We start from the raw sequence: 20,370 nt of genomic DNA on the forward strand, positions 1-20,370 counted from the left end.
CTAAGAACAGCAAGAATGTAGCATGAACTAGACCTACCAACGGATCTGAACTGCGAGCAAAGTCAACTGTCATGTTTCCCTGTGAAATGGGTTTTTGCATTAATGTTTAATGCAAAGTAGCAGTATCCTGCAAGCTTAACCAGGTGCAGCAGGAGGGCCATCACGCTGTGAAAAGAATTAGAGTTTTTGAGATGAGTCCACTGGTCAACTTAACTGTAAAACAATGAAAACGTCCATGATATTTACCCTGTGCAACATACATCATGTCAAGCTTCTGCAGACAACATAATCAGCCCAGTTGCCAGAATAAATGTTGGCATTGTACACCTCAGGTATGTTGCTTTTGTATGCTTCATATGTATGATGAATGGGATGAATGAACAAGATTTCTACAATGAGTTATATCACGTGGCTATTACTTGTATGTGAGACAAATTGTCAGGAGGAGAGTATGTTGTTGGCAAGATGTTTGTGAAACGAGAGAACACTGTTGGAGACAGCTTTCCACATGTGAAGGCATGAAACCACTGGATATTTTTAAGATGACTTCAGGCCATCTCAAGCTGTGTTTTACTAACCATAAGTTCAAGAAACTGAAACAAGGCCAGTTGCCTATGATATAGCACTTAAAAAATAAAAATAACTTAAACCATAAGTAGTTTTTGTGCCTAAACCTAACCAGAGCAAAAGCACAGCGTTGTGATGAGAGTTAGAGGAAACTGAACCTAAAGACATGGAAAGTTGCAACTTATGTGTGTTTTTTCTGTAGAAACACTTTGCCAACATTTATCCTGGTGATTGGGTTGTTTTTAGACAATTTCCAACCACGTTTGTGCTACCAAAACCAGGTATTTCAGACCATAAGCACAGCATTGGCACAACGTAAAATAGAAAATTCAATCTAAAGATATGTAAAGTTGCAGAAATTACATTGCCAAAATTTCTTTTCACTATTGTGTTGATCTTAAATCTTAAAAACAAGAAACTGTGAAGCAAGTCTTGCAGTTTTGTAATGTAGATTTGTCACATGCACATAAAAGGTGAATGAAATATAGCAGGCTAAGACAATGAGAGACTGTGTGGAACTAATATCACTGCACGGCTCATGAATACATTACTCATGAGCTGTGGAAGAAAAGACCTTTTAAAAGAAAACCTGCCTACACCAATTGTGTTGAGTTATGAGTAATTGCTCATTTCTAATCCACCCCCTGTTCTGTAGCCATTATCAAATATGTATTAATATTTCTAAAATAAAGTGTAATTTTTCTTATGTCAGCTTGATTCATCTGCAGGCAATGAATGGAGCAGGTTTATCAGCAGATTGATCTGTGGGACTGCCTTTTAATAATGCAATTTAACCTATACAATTTAATAATAGTCATTCTATAATGCTATTGCATTGTTAATATTGTAATGTTGTTACAATATTACAGTAGTCTAGTCTATAAATATTGCATCAGGATTGCATGGTGTTACAATATCAGGTGAATATGTTTTCAGATCAGAAACTAGAAACACCATGGAGCAAGCTTGTTTCAAAGTAGGTAGAGGGCAGTGTGGGACACCCACTTAGACAAAGCTCCTCTGAAGAGATGTCAAGGGACAAACTGTTGAGAGGCAACAGAGATGATTTACTACTAGTGGCTGTCCTGCTGTAGTGGAGGGGAATCACACAGAATAAGAGCAGGTAAGAGTCTGATTTCATGGAGAAAGAGAGAGACTGCTGGTGTGAAGAGGGACTGGCAGGACTGACTACCAAAGAAGTGGGATGCTGTTTGTGTGTGTGTGCTTGTGCATGTGTGTGGGAAAAAGAGAGGGCATGCAAGCAGAAATTGGTGGAAACAAGAGAGGAAGGAAAGATGGCAGGTCAAGAGACGGGCCAGATTTATGGAGTACCATTTCAGTTTTTAAAAGCCTGCCCACATTACATTAACTCAAGTGATTATAGGGGGAGTGGGGAGGCTTTGTGGTAAATCATGTCCACTTTCATACAGCGGCAGCCCTTACTTGATGGATTGTGTTTGTTAGTGGAGCCTCGTGCAGAATGTATGCGACATAGCCAAGATATTGCAAAATTTCAGGGGGCAAAGGGAGAGACTGCATGTCAGTGGAAATGGCGTGGCAGTGTTTGATTTGTGATTTCACGAACAGCAGTTCAGAAGGGCTGTCAGCTGAGGGGGGGTTTCTGAGTGTCTCCTCCTAAATCATATTTTCTTGCTTGATGTGTGACTTGCAGCAAAGACATCAAAATTGTCACAGATGTTTAAGAATGTATTTGCTGGCACGTTACACAGTTCCCCGACATCCTGTAGTGCAGTGTTAGTGAAACGCACAGAGAACATCTGCAAGAACGTAAAAGTCGATATTCTAAATTAATGGAAGACCATGCAAAGGAAATGTGTTGGTGTTTCAGGGAGGTTATTCCAAGTTTGGCACTCTTCCACTTCACTACAAATACCAAAATAGTTCAGAAGGCTACAATTTTACAGAGTCCTTGATTAACGTAGAGGTTTTTCAAATTTTGTCGAGATAAAATTCCTCTCTGTACAAAGCAGAATATACGAGGTATGTTAAAGTGCATGATGATCATATCAAGCTCTCCACATTCTTAAACCTTGCAGGGAGTTTCAAGTATACTTACTTACTTTGAAAGCATATGCTCAGAATAAATCTGTGCTATGAGTGTTATATATAAGTCAAAACTCATTCATGTTTTTATTTTGCTTTCTGCATCCAGTGTGCCAGTCACATGACACTGACATACTGTAGGTCTTTTCACAGCACTCACCTTCACCAGCATTCCAGTGATGACGGCTCAACTGTGTTCACCTCTGTTGTCGTTGCTGTTAACTGTTAAACATCAAGAATTGAGTCTCTCTGATCCCTCTGATGCACGCTGTCATGTTGGAGACATGTAGCTGCCACTCTCTGGCTCGTGGGCTCCTTTGTTATGTGATGGAGGAGAAAGTTTGATGAAACGGTTGATCGTTTGAAAAGATTTACTGCGTGCCCCAAGGAGAGAAGGGGAGAAGTTGAGAGGGTGATTTCTCAATCGCTAAATGGTAGCTGACAAAAACTAAGTAGGGGATCGTGTACACAACACTGTATAAAGCATGTTGATGTGCAATCACTGGTATGGCAGACATTTCCCCGACACAGCAGGTGGGAAATTGGTAGGAATTTGTTCCCAGACAGCAATAACATACCCATCAGTTGTCAGACGCATCAGCTGCCACCAATATGAACACTTGCATGACAAGCGGAAATGGAAAAAAACTCTGGTACAATGTGGCACTGACAACTTACTGCTCATTGAGTCACAACAACCAAATTAAACTTTACGTTTCCTAATCAATTTTTATTTTTATCTTGAGATAACACTGTGTGTAAATTTGAATGAATTAAACTCATCATCATTTTGACCTTGCAAGCTGGCAAGACAGTAGTTAACGCACTATTAATACCACGTGCTTACTAGCTAACAGTAAGGTTCGCAGGCATCATTTATAATTTACAAAGGCTTGCTTTCCTGGTTAATTATCTAACGGAGATGTTCTTGCAGATGTTCTGTGTGTGTTTCACTAAAATTGCACTACAGGATGTCGGGGAACTGTGTATCATGCGAGCAAATACATTCTTAAACATCTGTTAACTGCTGCTAACTGTAGCTGTCATTAGCTAGTTAGCTCAGTTAGCTGTATAGCTAGCGGCCCAGACTGGGAGCTTGGAGCACCGGGGATGTTTTGGTGTTTACACAGCAAGCAAAGGAGCTCTGGACTGGGACATGGTCAGGCTAGCATGTTAGCATGCTAGCTTCAGTCTATATCTCTGCAACACAATACACAGATGTCTTATATCAGAACTGTTATTCATATTGATCATTTTAGTTCATTTTTGAATGTTTTCAACTCAGATTCTTACACATTGCATGTTTACAGGTCCACCATGCCTCACATACTTTATGTTTAACTATTTGCTTTTTAGCTATATTAAATAGTATTTTTGTGTGGTTAATAAATAGGCCTGGAAGACACATATAACCATATATCTATGGGATGTCTTAAACTTAAAGCCTCAACTGGGCTGGTCACAGAGCTGCTGACTGGCTCTTTCACACTGTCAATGCAGCAAGGTAAACGCTACATTTACATTCGACAGAGACACATGAGACATGTGAGATGCTTTTTTTTTCTCACATCACTGCTTCCTGACAGTGTGTCTGCCTGTAATGTTGTTGCCTGGTTACCGCAGAAAGCAGGACACTGAAAAATCAAAGTGAAATTTTAAAATGACCTCTTCCTGATCTTCAAGCCTCGCTATCAAATGCAACAGATTGTACAAGTATTGCATGAGCCCGAAACTCAGTATTCATGTCCTGAAAATGTTGGAGACAATAAAAAGAAGGAGAACTGCTGCAGATTACAGAGAAACATGCCACATTAAGCAGCAGTCAAAGGGCCACAAGCAGATATACTGCAATGTCTAACACAGCAGGCATCGCCTCGATAATACACACAGGAATGAGCAGGATTTAAGATGTCTGTTTGAAAATGATCTCATTGTAGTGCTAGTGCACACAGGATGTGCAGCTGGCTTTATCCATGTTGGCCTTGACATTTATTTCCTGCCGTTATTTTTCCACAATTATGACCTGTATTTATATATTTATTCACATTCTGTAACTATCATGTAGAGATCTACCTGCACACCCACAGTTTATAAGTGATATGTTCCACATTGTCTTGCTCAAGAAAGGCAGCTCTCTCTCTTTCTTTCTTCAGTGTGCTCACTCGCTCACTCTGATGTGACTAGCTGTGGGTGATTGATTGGTGAGCAGTCTCAGTATAGCTCAGTATAGCCGCTGCACTAACTCAAGCCACTGCCCTCAGTGAAAAAAAAACTATACGTAATTAATATGATTATTGTTGATATTGTTTTTTGCCATTGGACAGTTACTCTAAGAAGACTGTAAGAAAGCCTGCCAAGATGCAATGACATCACAATCTTTAGGTGCATTTATTTTACTGACCTTGTTGAGGAGAAGAAGTCTGCACTTTTGATCCCCGCCTGTCTTTCTTTCTCTGTCCATGAGTGAATGTTAACCTTTTTTTATATCATGTAAGGCCCATCGTGCCTGACGAGGTGGCTATTATAAGGAATTAATGGACAACGTGAAGGCTATAACCATCCGATGCAGGTTTGACAAACCCCTAAATTCCACCAGATCCGTGTTCGGTCTGGCTTTGCTCCGTCACGGCTCCGCTACAGCAGCATGTTTCACTCTAGTCTATGTGCTTACTTCCACTGGCTCCGCTGCGTTGCGTATCAACTCCGTTGCAGCTCCGGCAATCCGGACCCTTCCGGAGCACATACACAAGGCTTCTATTTCTGCCGGATGCCGGAGCACAGCACATCAATTCAGCCAAATTCAGCACAGAGCGCTGCGCCATGCTGCACTCAAAACGGAGCCCCCGGGGGTTGCCGGACGACCGAGCATGGAGCAAAAACGCTGCGGAGCCGTTCCACAATGTACATGCAACCAGTGGAATTCCCGGGTAATAGCTGAAACAATCATCAACTCCTTATTCAAAGTGAATATTGTTCACTACTCCAGTAAATAGGAGGAACCTTAGACATAGCAACGGGATATATACTAGTTCACTCAGCTCATAGAACCCTTTGGCTCAGCTATTAGCCAGAAAGCTAACGTTATGCTAGCAAGATTCAAAGACAACGGGGGTAAACACATGTAAAGTCAGTTTACTGACCTTTACCAAATCAAAAATAGGGTTTACTCACCTTTTCATGAGTTAACCATTGCTTAACATTGGACATTTTAGCCAGCTGAAACTTAGTTCACCCAGTTTTTATTCTCTAGTAGACTACTACTTAAACTCATTTAATAAAACTGAGGTTTCTGCGGCTAGCTGATTCCAATACTGCTAATTTTGAGATACAGGCCATAGCACATTCATTTTTAACTGCAGAATCAAGTATTCACTCAGACTGTGGAATAAAATGTAGGTAAACAGTTATGATAACAGGTGTTCTTGTTGCTGTCCAGCAAAATTGACAAACTAAAAAAAGTGTATGAGACGGTAATTAATCTCTTGGGTATTTATCATTGGACTTGGAAGTGGATGGATAATGGTTTCCCCACTTCACCTGATGCACTAATTACCTGGTGTTTTAATAATGTTGGAGGAAGAAGAAAACTTTCATCATGGAAATCCCAACATGGGATCCTGCCCATGGAGAAATGGCTGCCCTTCCCACTTTAGAAGGGCTGTGTGTGGCTGCTATATCCTGTCATTGGACTTTGGCCAATCACTTAAAAAAAAGAAAAAGAGAATAGAGGCAATGTGCCTGGAGAGCTCATTTGGGCCCACTGATATATCTTTTATTATTATTTCACATATACATTCTTATACCTTCATATACGTTTTTTTCTGTGTTTTTGTTTGGAGTCATCCTGTTTGAAGCTCTGAGTCAGGGTGTGTGCGTTTGAAATACAGTGGTACTGGACTCATACCAAGTGGACTGTCAAAAGGTTTTACTTTTATTCTCGCAAAAATACACCTAACCTGCACAACACAGGGCAAGGCTAAATGTCTCTCATTCTTTATTATAGACTCAGTATTAATTACAGGTCACATTGTATTACATGTATATTCTTATTATATAAAACTGCAGACACACATTCTTATTTATTGTCCGAGATAGGCTTGTATATTGTGCAAAACAGAATATTGAGTAAGGCCTGGCACCAATCAGGTTGTTTTCTAGGAACAGGTCAGAGTGACGCGGCCAGATGTTCCTTGTGTTCGTTCCAAAGATACTGTTGACAGATTACTTTGTTTGAGCCAAAATTCCCTGAGAACTCCAGCAGTGAGGAAGTTAAAAGGAAACAGTCCTTTTGGTTTTGGAGATATGAAACTCTGAAAAAAGAGGAGAAGGATGAGAAGGCTTCTCTCTGCATATTTATGTAGCCCTATCACTCAACTCTGTTTTTAAGGATTTTCATGAATAACCCTTTAATGTATCAGACTGCATGGGAGCGAATTGGTGAGAGCTACTAAAATGTATAATTTGGGATGTTTTACAATAATTAACACACCCTGAAAATGACTGGCTAAATTGCAGAGAGGCCTGGTTAGTTTATTATTGCAACTATACTTTCATTGAGCATTAACTTTCCCATGCAGTTTACTTGAACTGTAACAACTGTATAGCTCTTATTCAATATAAACCTCAACAGCATGAAAAACACTTTTTTTTTTTTTACAAGGATTTAGCAATAATAAACAGTTTTAATGTCTAAACCTTGTGGCTCATATCTTTTCCCTTTGTTTTGAATCACCTCATAACCAAGAAATACACTCACAACCTTCAAAATAGTCGTCCCCTGGGGTTTTTGTAGTGTTTCAGTTGGTACCAGTGATGGCGTGCATGTTTGAGCTCATATATAAACCCGCGCTGAACCCGCAGGTCAGGACACTCACACCCGAACCATGTATATGTGACCACTGCATGTTACATTTTAATAAAAAAACAGATGCTTAGTGTGTGCTATACATAAGACTAATATAGACTAATAATGAAAATACAATCAGATTCATCCTATGTAGCCTATGAATGATATGGGAAAGCTAAGGTATGGAGTATTAACAGTAATACACTCTAACTGCACTTTAACACGGATGTAAACTTTAACAAACATAAACTGTGACACAATAAACCAAAGGCTTACAACTGCCCTGTTACTTATAAAGGGGATGGAAAACTAATCGCATTTCAACTGACATACAAGCAGGAAAACACAGCCAGCAGGTTAAAATAACACCTGAACAGGCCTGACGTTAACTTTCCAAATGTCCCTGATGAATTTAAGGTGGAGTAACATTAACTTACGACGACCCAGCTATTCACTGATTATAAAACAATGCTACTGTCGTCCGAAGTAAGCTAGCAAGTTAACACTCTGCTCCAACAACGGTAACGACGACGCATTAAACTACTGATTACACTACATGGCCCGGTCAGTTTCCGGCAGCTTGCCTCTCAACCCCCCCCCCTCACAGAGGGCGGGTACAGTGCAACGTGCCAGCCAGGAATCCAGAAAAAAGGCCTCGCCATTGTTTAATAGGCTTTGCTATGAAGTTATGTTGCTGTGGGCTTATATAATATTTCAAAATAATAGCAATAATAGCACTGGTAAAAAATTGTTTTGTTTTTTTTTTTCCTCCCCCGTTTGCGACGCCCCCCGTGGATGACGGCACCCTTAGCATTAGCCTATACAACCTATGCCAAGGGCCGGCTCTGTCCAATGTCTAACCTCGTCCGCTGTCTCCTGATTAGCAGCTGGAGATGCTAACCACTAGCAAGAGTCCCATCGTGGTCTTCAGCTTATGCCAGTAACATTCTAAACAAAATAAGCAAACACTTGCCTAAACTCCAGGTTGTTATAATACTTTTCATAAAGTTATTCGAAAGATTGCTCGGTTTTAACGTCTTTCCGCTTCTCTCTGCAGCTCTTTCACTCTCATTGCCCTCGTTTTTGCCTCTAGTCCCGCCCCCTAACAATCCGACAGGTTAATCCCCGATAGCAAAGAAAATGGTTGACACCTGCCCAAACAATGAGAACCCAAATAACAGAAACCTGAGGCGTTCAGAGGCCTTTCAAAACATAGGGCATTTTGGTATCATTCGCCACATTAACCATACAAATATTAACAGCAGCAATAAATGTATAGGCCCACATTAGAACCTTTACCAACTGAAATAGATGTAATAAACTCATATAAACACATTTGCAGGGCGCTACATTTAAAAAGTTATGTATGTTTGGTGGAAACAAAGGTTATATAACTGTTTCATGATTAGTTGGTTCTAGTTATACAGCTGATGAGATTGGAGTAAACGATGTAATAGATGTATGTTGTAACTGCAAGCTTTGAACCCAAGGAATATGATTGAGGGTGTGACATTTTCACTGATTATAATTTCACAGATTCTTTAGAAGTATTCCTTCTAAGGAAAATGTTTATCCCTTATTTTAATAATATTGCCTTATGCTGTTTCTTGGAGCTAACAAATGCCTGCACTGTAATCAGCTGACTGGTGGCTGTGGCTAAGATAAAGTGTGTGTGTGTGTGTGTGTGTGTGTGTGTGTGTGTGTGTGTGTGAGTGAGTGAGTGTGTGTGTGGGTGTCTGTGTGCGTGCTACATGTGGTTGCTGGGAGACTTGCTCCCTGTAGTGAGGGAGGAGGAACATTACATAGGTAATAGCTAAAGCCAAGAGCAGAGCAGTACTACATTGTCCTTCAGTTTCACTTAGCATGCATGAGACACGAGCTAAAGGTAAATGTGTGTAATTTTAACTTTATAGTGTTCTTTTCACGTGATTAGTGCGATCCATGGGTAGCTTCACCTTTATGCGTATCACCTCTTTGTGCATGGAGTGGGCTTTGAAACTTGCTCTTTGATGAATGATTCATATGTGCATGAAATATCAAACTAGCTGGTTCATTATACTCACACACACTACAATGTCAGTGGTCTCCTGGGTAATAGAGGCGCTACAAAACTAATCAATGCCTCGGTCATTGAGGAAGGCCCACTTAGATCTTGCTCGGTTGGTGCTTTGATGATGTAACAAAACAAACAACCCAACATCACGGTCAAACACACTGAAGTCAAGAGGGAAATGACGACCTCTCTGATTTATGTTGTGAAGCTTAAACTCAAAATTGAGAAGTAAAATCCCCCAAACATTTGTTTATTAGTCATTCTATTTTAAACTTTATTGTAAGTAGACACAGCATTAGCTATCACAGTGGTGGAGGAATGGAGGTATGTTAGAGGAAGTCACCCAGTCACTATTATAATGCATCATTATTTTATTATACTATATTTATTACCTTGGTTGGTTGGTTTGACTGCTCACTTTTTTGAAATTTTCGTTATTTTCTCAGGGAATAATGCCTGGATCTTGATGTATTTTAAGTAGCTGGTATCTTTGAGTACAATTTAATGCCTAATCCAAAAAAAACCTGGATTTAGGATTTAAATATGCTATGCGCTAGGTACACTATTTACTTTGAATTATGAATATGAGATTGATGACTTGCACATTAGCATTTATTTAAACAAAATTAAATAATTATTTAAAAGGATTATTAGTTGGCATTTTTTTTAATATCCAAGCAGCAAATGGTATGAAAAAACAAAAAATGGATAGAGCTGCAACTAGTGATTGAAATAAAATAATGGCCAGCTATTTCGATAATCCATTATTAGTTCAGTCACTTTTTAAGCAAAAATGTTAAATATTTGCTGATTCCCGCTTCATAAAGGTGAGGTTTTGCTGCTTCTCTTTATCACCTATGATAGTGATAATGATTATGATAGATAAATAAAGAGAATTGGGTTTTGGATTGTTGGTTAAACAAAGGCAGCAATTTCCAGCATTATGTAGGATTTGTTTTTCAGAGCAACACCACTGTCATAAATACAAATCCCAGGCTTCAATAACCATGTTGCCAGATCTTATGTCACATGAGCTAGCTAGCTAACAGCAGCTACAGTTAACAGCAGTTAGCGGTTACCATAGCAACATGTAAGGTTTCTGTCCATCAGGAAGCAAGGAAAAGCAGAACATTTCCACCATAAAATATGATCTAGTTTCAAAGACATAGTTGGCATTGCATGACATAGTGCCATAAAGCTTTGTGTACTTCACCTGGATGATCCTACCTGCTCACCCTTTTACATAGTGCAAATAAAGAGTGGGACTGGCCGAGACACGTTTAAACATATCACCAAGGAGAAGTCATATATGTGTGAGAGTGTTCAGATTTGACTGATTCATGGCTTCCAGATGTAGCTGAAGTACCTCATTTGCCTTCATGAGCTTTGTTGTGCAGTAGCTATTGGTCATTAGCCACCTCATCATTCTCCAGCATGCACCTGTCTTTTCACTTCATGTGGCATCTTTGGCTCACTTCCCTTCTTGAAAAAACCTGTTCTAAAGCTTTGTTAAAGCAGCAGTCTAGCATTGACATACAGCTCCACACAACCTGGTCTATACCAGCACAGAAGAAAGCTCCGGCAGAATTCAAAATCATTATGTGATGATGGCACAGAATTCTGAGTTTGCTGTCAGTATGAAATGTTGTGCCTCTGTGGTGGTCCTAGAGCCTAAAGTAATATGAGGAGACTCATTTTTTGCCAAAACCTTGCGTTTATGCTGTAGGAAGTGCGGGAGTGCACAGTGGGCCATACACAATAAACATATGCATCAGAAGGGGGTGGGGCATGTTGCATAATTAATAAAATTAGTGCTTCCATCATTAAATCAGACACCCTGTGGCCACAAACTAATTTACAGAGCATAGCAAATGAGACTGGAGAACTTTCTCTGCAACTTTAGATACCCCTCTGTATCTGTGAATGAGCCATTTTGATGCATTATTTGTGAATAATCCGCAGCTAAGGCTGCAGTTGTTTGTATGAGAGCACAACTAGGGGAGCAAAGCCTCAAAGCAAAAAGGGGCATGAGTGTACAACAGCAAAATCATTTTCTGTAATGAGCATCAATGAAGCCCAGTTGACATGTTCACTGTCGCTGTGCAGCCCTTTCTTCCCCTGGATAATGGTTTCAGACTGAAGCCTTATGATCCATTTCTTTGATAAAAATCATTTGGTGCACGCCTCGAGAGACAAAACAGCGCTTGATCTTACTCTGAATTGTGGTTACACATGTCAAACATACATACATTGCTAGGGGAGCCTCATAAGGGCTGTCGGAAGGCATTCCTATGATAGTTTTTCAGGGGTTGTTTGGCATAGCAGCTATTTCATCATCTGCTTTTCATCATTGTATTGTTTATTGTCTTTGCAGCTCATTTACAGAGGCTGCATGTTAAACATCTAGAGCAAAGTTCTCTCACGTCACTATGACCTGTTTTCAGTCAAACATTCACAATACTAAACTACTCTATGCTGTACTCCATTTCTCTTAATGTAATCTTTTTGTTAAAAAAATCCCATTGCTTATTATATCAGCCATGTCATCAGCCTCTCTGCAGGTTACAATGCGGTCATCTAATTTTAAAAATTCAGTGACAGCTATCCAAGAGGGAGAAGTGAGTCTGCAGAAACATCTGCAGAGAAGAGGTTGCATCGCTGGAGGCCTTAAGTCAGGTTTCACGGGCAGCACTCACTTAATAAGCTGCATCCTACAGTTGTATCAAAATCCCTGCTTGTTTACGGTACAGGGTTTATGGCAAAAAAAAAAAAAATCCTGCAGCAACATCTTATGACAAACGCAGAAAGCCTCTTAGAAGCAACTTATCCCCCACTTAAAGCTAACAACAAGCGGAAGGTGGCATATTAACATGAACGCTCTGAATCTGCCTCCTCTATTTAACCCTCTTCAACCTTGGATGCTAGTCACTTAGAATGAGACTTAAGCCTTCGGAAACTTGACACCTCTATTAATGCAGATGAGACATTTATGAATTATTTAAAGTTGCCATACTCTTGTTTAAAGACTGTTTAATTACAAAGTGGTAACTGCCTTAGCTCTGTTGGTAGAGGTCTCCGGTGAGAAGTGTTATCAGGAGAAAAGCGCGACTGTGGGCACACACACACACACACACACACACACACGTGTGTTTTGGGTTTGGAGAGCAACGTGTCTGGAATTCTGCGAAGGTCTTAATGAAAGTCGGAGTGCTTAGTGGACATGAGGGCTCCTCTGATGGAAATCGATGCAGCCTTTTGTAGCACAGAGAGAGCAGCCAATTCCAGGCCTCAGCTGCCTGATGTGGTGCTGGCAGACTTAGACGAGCATTTAATGACGCGTCACTGGGCCTGACAGGCAATCAATTTATTTAGGCAGTAATGTATGTATCCCAAGGTAAATCTTTAATTAAGGGGCAAAAAGAAGAGGACAATTGTGATGCAGAAGGCCAAGGAGTATGAAAATCAAACAGCGTAAACGGATGGCTTCCTCATTTCCCTTTTAATTAGCTGGAACCGCTTGATTCTCCAAGCGTCTTTGTTAAGCTTGATCTCCTCACCCCTGCAAGGCTCACGGGCGCAAGGAAAGTTTCTATGACCAATACATTCGACATGTCTATTTAACATGAGTGCAAACATTGCAGAATCCATGTGATTCTAGTGCAGACCACTCCAGATGCCAGGTCTTGCTTCAACCTGCACATCCACCACCTGTCAAACCTCCCAGCCCTTTTCATGGGTATTTGGCTTCATTTGCGTAAAACAAAACCCACAGGCACCACATGTATCATGTACAGCAGTGTCCTCTTCAAAGTCGTTGCTCCTCTCCTACCTCGTGAGCTGTTCTGTGTGTCCCTCTTGAGTTTAAGTGCCCCATATTTTGAATGATTCTGCAGGCCTCTGGAACCATCCACTTCAATCTCACTACAAACAAAACTGTGGATATGGACGTTTGAATGATCGAGAGTCAAAAAGATAAATGGGGAAGTACAAGAATGAGAGAGATGTATGTTCATGCAAAGCTATCTTTAAGTGACAGGTTGAGTCAAGCCTCATTGATTAATCCACTAAGCATTTGAAGGATTTCAGAGTGTGGGTGGGACGGAATTAGACTGTTCACTGAGCTGAGATAACTCTCCTCTGTAGTGGTGAGTTGAAATCAGAGTGCTGGCTGTGTGCACATGAGTGTATGTGTTTGTTATGGCCACACTTGTGTTGGTGACAGGGTTGCCAACGGCAATGTTTTCCATGAATACACTTTGAATGACATTATTTTCATCGGCAGAGACTGAAGAGTAAAAATCTGAACCAATAACTTATTTAAAGACTTTATGTAAAGTTGTGCTGACGTGTTATCTTTTTCGATTTCACACTGAAGAAAGTTTAATTAAAGATGCACCTGCCCTAACGTAATAAATGTTTCTCCAAATCGGCTCAGATTCACTCACCTGCCAGACCTATTAACGTCTCCATGTCTGATTTATGAAATCGTCACAACACGTCTAAATGAGCTGGGATTTGATTAATTAATTGGATTCAGCTGTGGAAACAAGAATCTGCTACATCCGTCTCCTTATTGTTCATGTATGACACCTTCATTTTTTCCTTAATAGATTAAATTCTAATAAAATCCTTTGTCTCAGGCCTTCCTGTCCTCTTCATTGTACAGGGCAAAATGATCAAATATCAGGATGTACTGCCAACCTGCCCCACAGACAGACAGAAATGCCTCTCCTGTAACGGCAAACTCAGCCAGCTAGCTTTGTCCACCCCCATCTGTCAGTCGATCAGAAAGCTAGCCACCTCTCACAACGGCCGTTATGTCGGCCAGTCAGCTCCCCCAGCAGCTCTCTGGCATTTCGGCCCGCCAGATCATGCAACATTCAACCAGTCAGCCAGTTTCTCCTGTAGCAACAGCTGTTGAGCCCAACCTAGGCAGGCCCTCTGTTGAGGCCACAGTCTGCTCCTTTCACCTCACCATCAATGAGGGAAAAAGAAGGTTCACAGCCAGGGTCACAACAGCATGCCATTGTGATAGGTAGTATGTGAAAGACAGGAATAATTCATCTTCAGATAAAACAGAAAGAAAACAGAAAGCTAAGGCTAAGTCTCAAAACTCACTTGTTCAGACTTCACCTCGACCCCGCATAGCATGACTCATGACTGCCTGGGGGCTCCAGTAGCGGGATCAGCACACGCTGCTCTTCCTCACTTAATACCTGCTCAATACGGACGCGTAATGTCTCTCCTCCTCGTACTGTACCTTCTCATGCATTAAAAGAGTAAATACATTCTCTGGTAGCTCTGCCCACTTGATCAAATCAGACCAGAGAACTCTATCAAGAGGCTGCCATGTCTGGCGATTACCGCTGCGTGTTCATGTGGTGACCTGGAGAGGAGGGAGAGAATTACTGACTGCAGAACAGACAGGAAGTTAGCTAAAGCAATTTACAGCAACTTTAAGGGAACAACACCGTCATGTCCACCTTTGAGAGTTCAGGCCCAGGCAAACACGTCCACTCAGACAGCAACTCCTTATTTTTTAAAATGTGTTTTTATGATTTAAAATGAATGATTTCTTTAATTATTTAACATTTTTTTAATCATTGATTCTTTTCTGTTGACGCTGTGATAAATAAAACTATTGCAGTTAAGTCCTTTTTCAATAATACATCTGCACAGACATGGCAATTTTAATGTCACATTATGTGTTCCTGTTGAAAGAGGGGGGAAAAAAATCACTTCATATCACTTCCATTCTTGTGAACATGTCACTTTGTTATTAGCTGATCCATTACGGCTTAAAAAGACATGAGCTGTCATTGTTGAGATGTCATCTCATGTCACAGTCTGTTTAATCATGCAGCCATCTCTTTGTAAAGGTTTAAAGGATTTCAAACTGTGTTCGAACAGGGTAGACGTGTCACTGAACTGCTGGCTACTTAACTCACTTACATTCTTCTAATCTGGTGAGATCTAGCTGTTGATTTGCTGCCACAGCAGAACAACTACTGTGTGAACATTTCAGGAATTAATAGTATAGAGTTGTCGTATCAATTGCACGCGTAAACATTTTATTAGCCTGCAGGCTTGATTAGTGTATCTGTATATCTCAGGAAGGTCAGTGGACTGTGGTCAGTCTGCTCTGCTGTGGTCAACACAACTGAGAGACTCCAGCAGAGAGAAGAAAATAAAGTTTAAGACCTCAAATGATAACACTAAACACTAATCATTGGCATACTGCATTTAGGAAATATAGTTTTGTAAAGTGTAGCATTAGAATACATGACATCATTTCTAAATGGATTCATGGAGAGAGCCCTTGATAACTCTCATCAGGTCATCTGCTGTATGTGTCAGTGGGAAATCATGCTAAGGAAGAATGAACCCTGAATAGAGAGTGTCTGTTTGGCCCAAACCAAAATCTGCTCTCTGTTCAGCTCCATGAAAGGCAGTGTTTACGATGAATCGCTCTTTAAGGCTCATTTGAAATGACTGCAGGATTTATACAGGAGTCTCCTTCCTGGGCAGTGGTGTATTGGACTGTGACTGTGTACTAATTATCCATGGACTAAGGACAAAGTGAGAGAGATAGCACGTGTGTGTGTGTGTGTGTGTGTGTGTGTGTGTGTGTGTGTGTGTGTGTGTGTGTGTGTGTGCGTGTGTGTGTGTGGTGACAGCGAGGGGAGGTGAGGGTGCAGAAGTGTAAGAGAAAGTTGTGTTGACTTTACAGTGAGCCACTTTCGTTCGATCTCTTGATAATTAGCCTGAGTTTAGAAGGTGAAGACAGAGTCGAACAAAATCAGACAGACCTGTTTTCAGGTAATTATGCAGCCCATTGATATCCGATAACCAATTCATATGGGCCCTTGGATTCTTTTTTAAACCATGAGTCAAGTTCACTGTGTCACCGTGACACTGTGTCAAGTTTTACAGCTATTAATCTGCCACACCGATACTGTGGATGTGTCGCTGACATAGCAATGCTGAAGTTGCTAATGATTTTATGAAAATTTGAGGTGAAATACCACAACATATTTTTTTATAACTTCAGGGATTACAGCTGGATTGTCACCATGTCACTCTCTAACCATCAGTGGAACAGCATGTACAGATTTTAATAAGTCTAGTGGAGTCATGTGTGAGTTCGACTACCAACTAAATGGGACCTGAGCACAGACGCCAAATCAATAGCAACCAGCCAGCCCAAACAAACACAGCATGGAGTAGTCTTTAAGTAATTGAATGCCTTTCTGTTTTAATAATGGTTTTATGTTCCCTCAAAGTAAGATGTGGATTTGCTGTGTTTGCAGGCGAACCATCGGTTGGCAGGACTTCTTCTGACATTCCTAGAGGGTACTGGAGTTTTTCCTGGGTAGCCGAGGACGACCTGAGCTTTCCCAACGACTCCCTGCCCACGTCAGGTGAGTTGGATGTTGTCGTCCCTCCTCAGACAGATGGACAGGCTAAGGTGCCTCTGTCCTCGAAAAGATCCTTTGCTCCCAATTGGCTGTGACACGTGGCATCAGCTCTCCATCAGCACGCATAAATGTCTCTTTCTCGTCTGCCCTCGGGCACGTCAGGTGGTCACATGGCTAGGTGTTAGTTGATTGGCCTGTCTTTGACCCACTCAAGGACGTTGATAACTAACACTGCCACAGTGTTTATAGAATTAGTCATTATTAATTTCTGCACAGCCGGGCTGGTTTTGGTGGTTATAGTAATAAAATAATGAGCATAAAAGTATAATGTTACTCTTTTCCTTTTCTTTATGCACACGTGCCCACATTCACCTGCTCTTGAAAGTCAACATATGTGTAGAATGTATATTGAACAGTAAATATGTTTCAATCAAACTATCCAGTATAGCAATGCTAGTTGTTGGATAGCTGATTTATTGCTGTCAATAAAATAATACTGTTATGCAGTACAAGAAAGACATACTGAAGATTCTTTCATAGAGCTATTCAGTTGTCAAACATTATAAAAAAAAATAAAAAAGATAAATGTATTAAGTCATATTGCAATGAAGGCAAAAGGAAACAGGATCAAGATATTCATATTATTTTAGAAGAAGACGGACTGAATAGAAGACACACAAATGTCAAGCAGAAGTGTTTTGAAGTTCTCCCTGACTTGAATTCGATAAATGTAACTATAATGAGAAGTTTAATTAAAAACAAATTCCTTTCTAAAAAAGCATTTAAAATTGTGATAAAGTTTGGCCAAAATGTTAAAAAGTAATTCCAAATAGTGAAAGTTCATTACATCTTCCCTCTTGAATGTTTGAACCAAATCAAGGCATTAGAAACCAATTTTTCAGGAGTTAATTTTTTTTAAAGTTACAAAATGATTCAGTTCCCTGAAGTTGCAAGAAACACAAGAACAGATCCTGCATATTTAATCACTTTCAGGCCAAACATAAAATGAGAGGTAGAGAGAGGTAATACGTTAAATTTCTTCTACAACTACAGACAACTACGTCAGGTCAATCCTTTAAGTGTCTGTGTTGCAGCACTACTTTTATTCATATATTATTTATAAATTCACGCACATCACGTTGAGAGGCTGTTGATCAGCTGATCCCAGGTCTGCTGCATGGTGCTTTGTTATTCTACCACAGCCCGCCTCCACATGGCTGTTCAAAGCAGCATAATGGCAGAAGCTGAAGCAGGAGGATGGCTTTCAAATCACACTGCTAATACAGTATATACAGACAAATTACCAGGCTGATTTGGCCACATCTCTAATCTTATTGCCTTCAAATGATTGGACAGAGCTAGATGTGAGGGGTCACAGCTGATCTGTGGTCAGCTGGGATAAGAACTGGGACTTTGGGCATATACTGGTTTTAATAAAGTTTGAGGACACTGTAACATGTTGATACTCTTTATATTTACATTTTGGGAATAACATTTTTAACATGCACATCATTTGCTAATTACTTTCCATCAAAATATGATACAGGAGACAACAGGCAAACAATATAAATATCATTTTAACATAATATTTTGTTGACACTTGTGAGATACAACCTGTGAATATTGTCCTGGTGTATATGTGGCATTTTTATCTAATCAGGAGAAGATAATTTGTCATTTTATCACAAATAAATACAGACGTCTGTTCACCTCTTTACCTTAACTCAGAGAAGACCATCTGTGGTTGAAATAATCACAACAGTCACATCCACATCAGAGAAAAGTCAGTAGTGTTTTTTTTCCTTTTTAATTTCTGAATTCACTCATGACTCAAGTCTTTTTTTTTTTCAATTTTTCAAGTATGTCCATACTCTACTTTGAGTAGTTATTTTGATCACTGATCAGTAAGACAGCTAACTGTGTGGGAGAGACTTAATGAAGAACAGAGATGGTGGTGATTTCTTTTCACTAAAGAATAAGACACCACATTTATGTGTTAACAGATAACAGCTCCACAAAAGAAAAAAGAAAAACAATCTGGACCTCACTAACTTCTAATTCCTTGACAATAACCGAGAATCGCTCCCCTGATGTGCATCATATACAACGCTAACAAAACAGCAAGTCTAAAAGCCACATTTATGCTAAGAACAGATGTACGCATGTAGGTGGCTGCTGTGTGATTATATTGGATATTTGCTCACAGTTCACTAATCTGAATTGACTGTCTGCTGCTGGTGCAGCCATATGTCACAGATCCAAACACAAAGACTAAACTGCAGTTAGAAAAACCTTTTTTTTTTTTAGCTTTTAAAAGAATACTAGTCTGTTTCACTCAGTGTACACATTTTCAAAGTATTAGTGATTAATGGATTACAATTTCCACCATTCACCAGTACCATATTGTGTGTGCATTTGATGTATGACAAACAATGACTAAAAAGGAAAACATGTCTGTGATCTGAAGACCAAGGCCTAATATCACAGCCCTGCGTAGGCACATCTGCATAAGTATTCCCAGAGGAGCATTTGTGCACCCTTGTCACGTCGGACTCTCAAAGCCCATTCACATCACTCGGTGGCAGCAGCTCCAGCGTGATCTTTTTGCCCCTTTTCCAACCTCTTGGAGGGTGGCAGGTCCTCCTGTAAGTGATGATTCAAAGTCCCTTGACTACAGAACCGGGAGCATGCTTTGGCTGCCTGTGGCTGTGTGACATCCTGCAGGGGACCTGACTGTAATTGGTGTCAGTCAGACAACCGTTTTTGAATCAATCAGTCTATCATGCCCACAGCCGACTGCATTTTCTATTATTTCATACGATGACAGCACTGACCTCTCATCTACTATGTTAGGAAACCAGGAGACAAGTTTTTTTTTCTCTGTGTGGTGATTAGTGAGCCGAGCATGATGATGAGCGGGAAGGATCACATCTGGGCGGTAAAAGCCAGATGACTAAAAATTCTCCGAATGAATAATGGCACAGTTCATTGAAACAAATTGTGTTAACCACAAATGTTGTGGAGTTTGCCAAAATGTTGATTGAACATACAAGAACAAATGTAATATGTTTTCAGGTATCCTTTTATATTGTCTTCTCCAGTATTTCTATGTGTTTCACAAGCCAGGATGTTAAAAGCCTTCTTACTGCTGCCTCTTACTCTTGAAGGGGCTTTAAAAGGTTAGGTGGTGTTCAATTGTGTTGCGTAGGACTGTTTCAGAGGACGCTGAGAAAAAGGTTTGGGAGAGGGCAGGTCTCAACACATTGCGTAGTGAACATGGCTTTAGGCTGCAGTGATAGATCTCAGCTTTCCCTACAGCATCTGCTGTCCGTTGGCATTTATTACCAACCACAGCAGCCAACACAGACTGACTGGACACTCGCCACCACCTGCCCCCACTATACTCCTCCTGCCTCCTTCTC

The 20,370-nt window shown here is 40.4% G+C and overlaps 1 protein-coding gene across 3 annotated transcripts in view; it reads left to right on the forward strand.

The window, feature by feature from the left end:
• Positions 1-20,370, forward strand: part of alk (ALK receptor tyrosine kinase) — a 345,355-nt gene that overhangs the window by 135,672 nt on the left and 189,313 nt on the right. For all 3 annotated transcript variants that reach the window (XM_084381759.1, XM_084381761.1, XM_084381760.1), the window contains exon 2: positions 16,841-16,951. In XM_084381759.1, coding sequence (XP_084237885.1) covers positions 16,841-16,951 — 111 coding nt within the window. The remainder of the gene's footprint in view (positions 1-16,840; positions 16,952-20,370) is intronic.

The sequence above is a fragment of the Pagrus pagrus genome, assembly GCF_965226575.1.
Source record: "Pagrus pagrus genome assembly, chromosome: 18".
NCBI classification, from domain to species: domain Eukaryota; kingdom Metazoa; phylum Chordata; class Actinopteri; order Spariformes; family Sparidae; genus Pagrus; species Pagrus pagrus.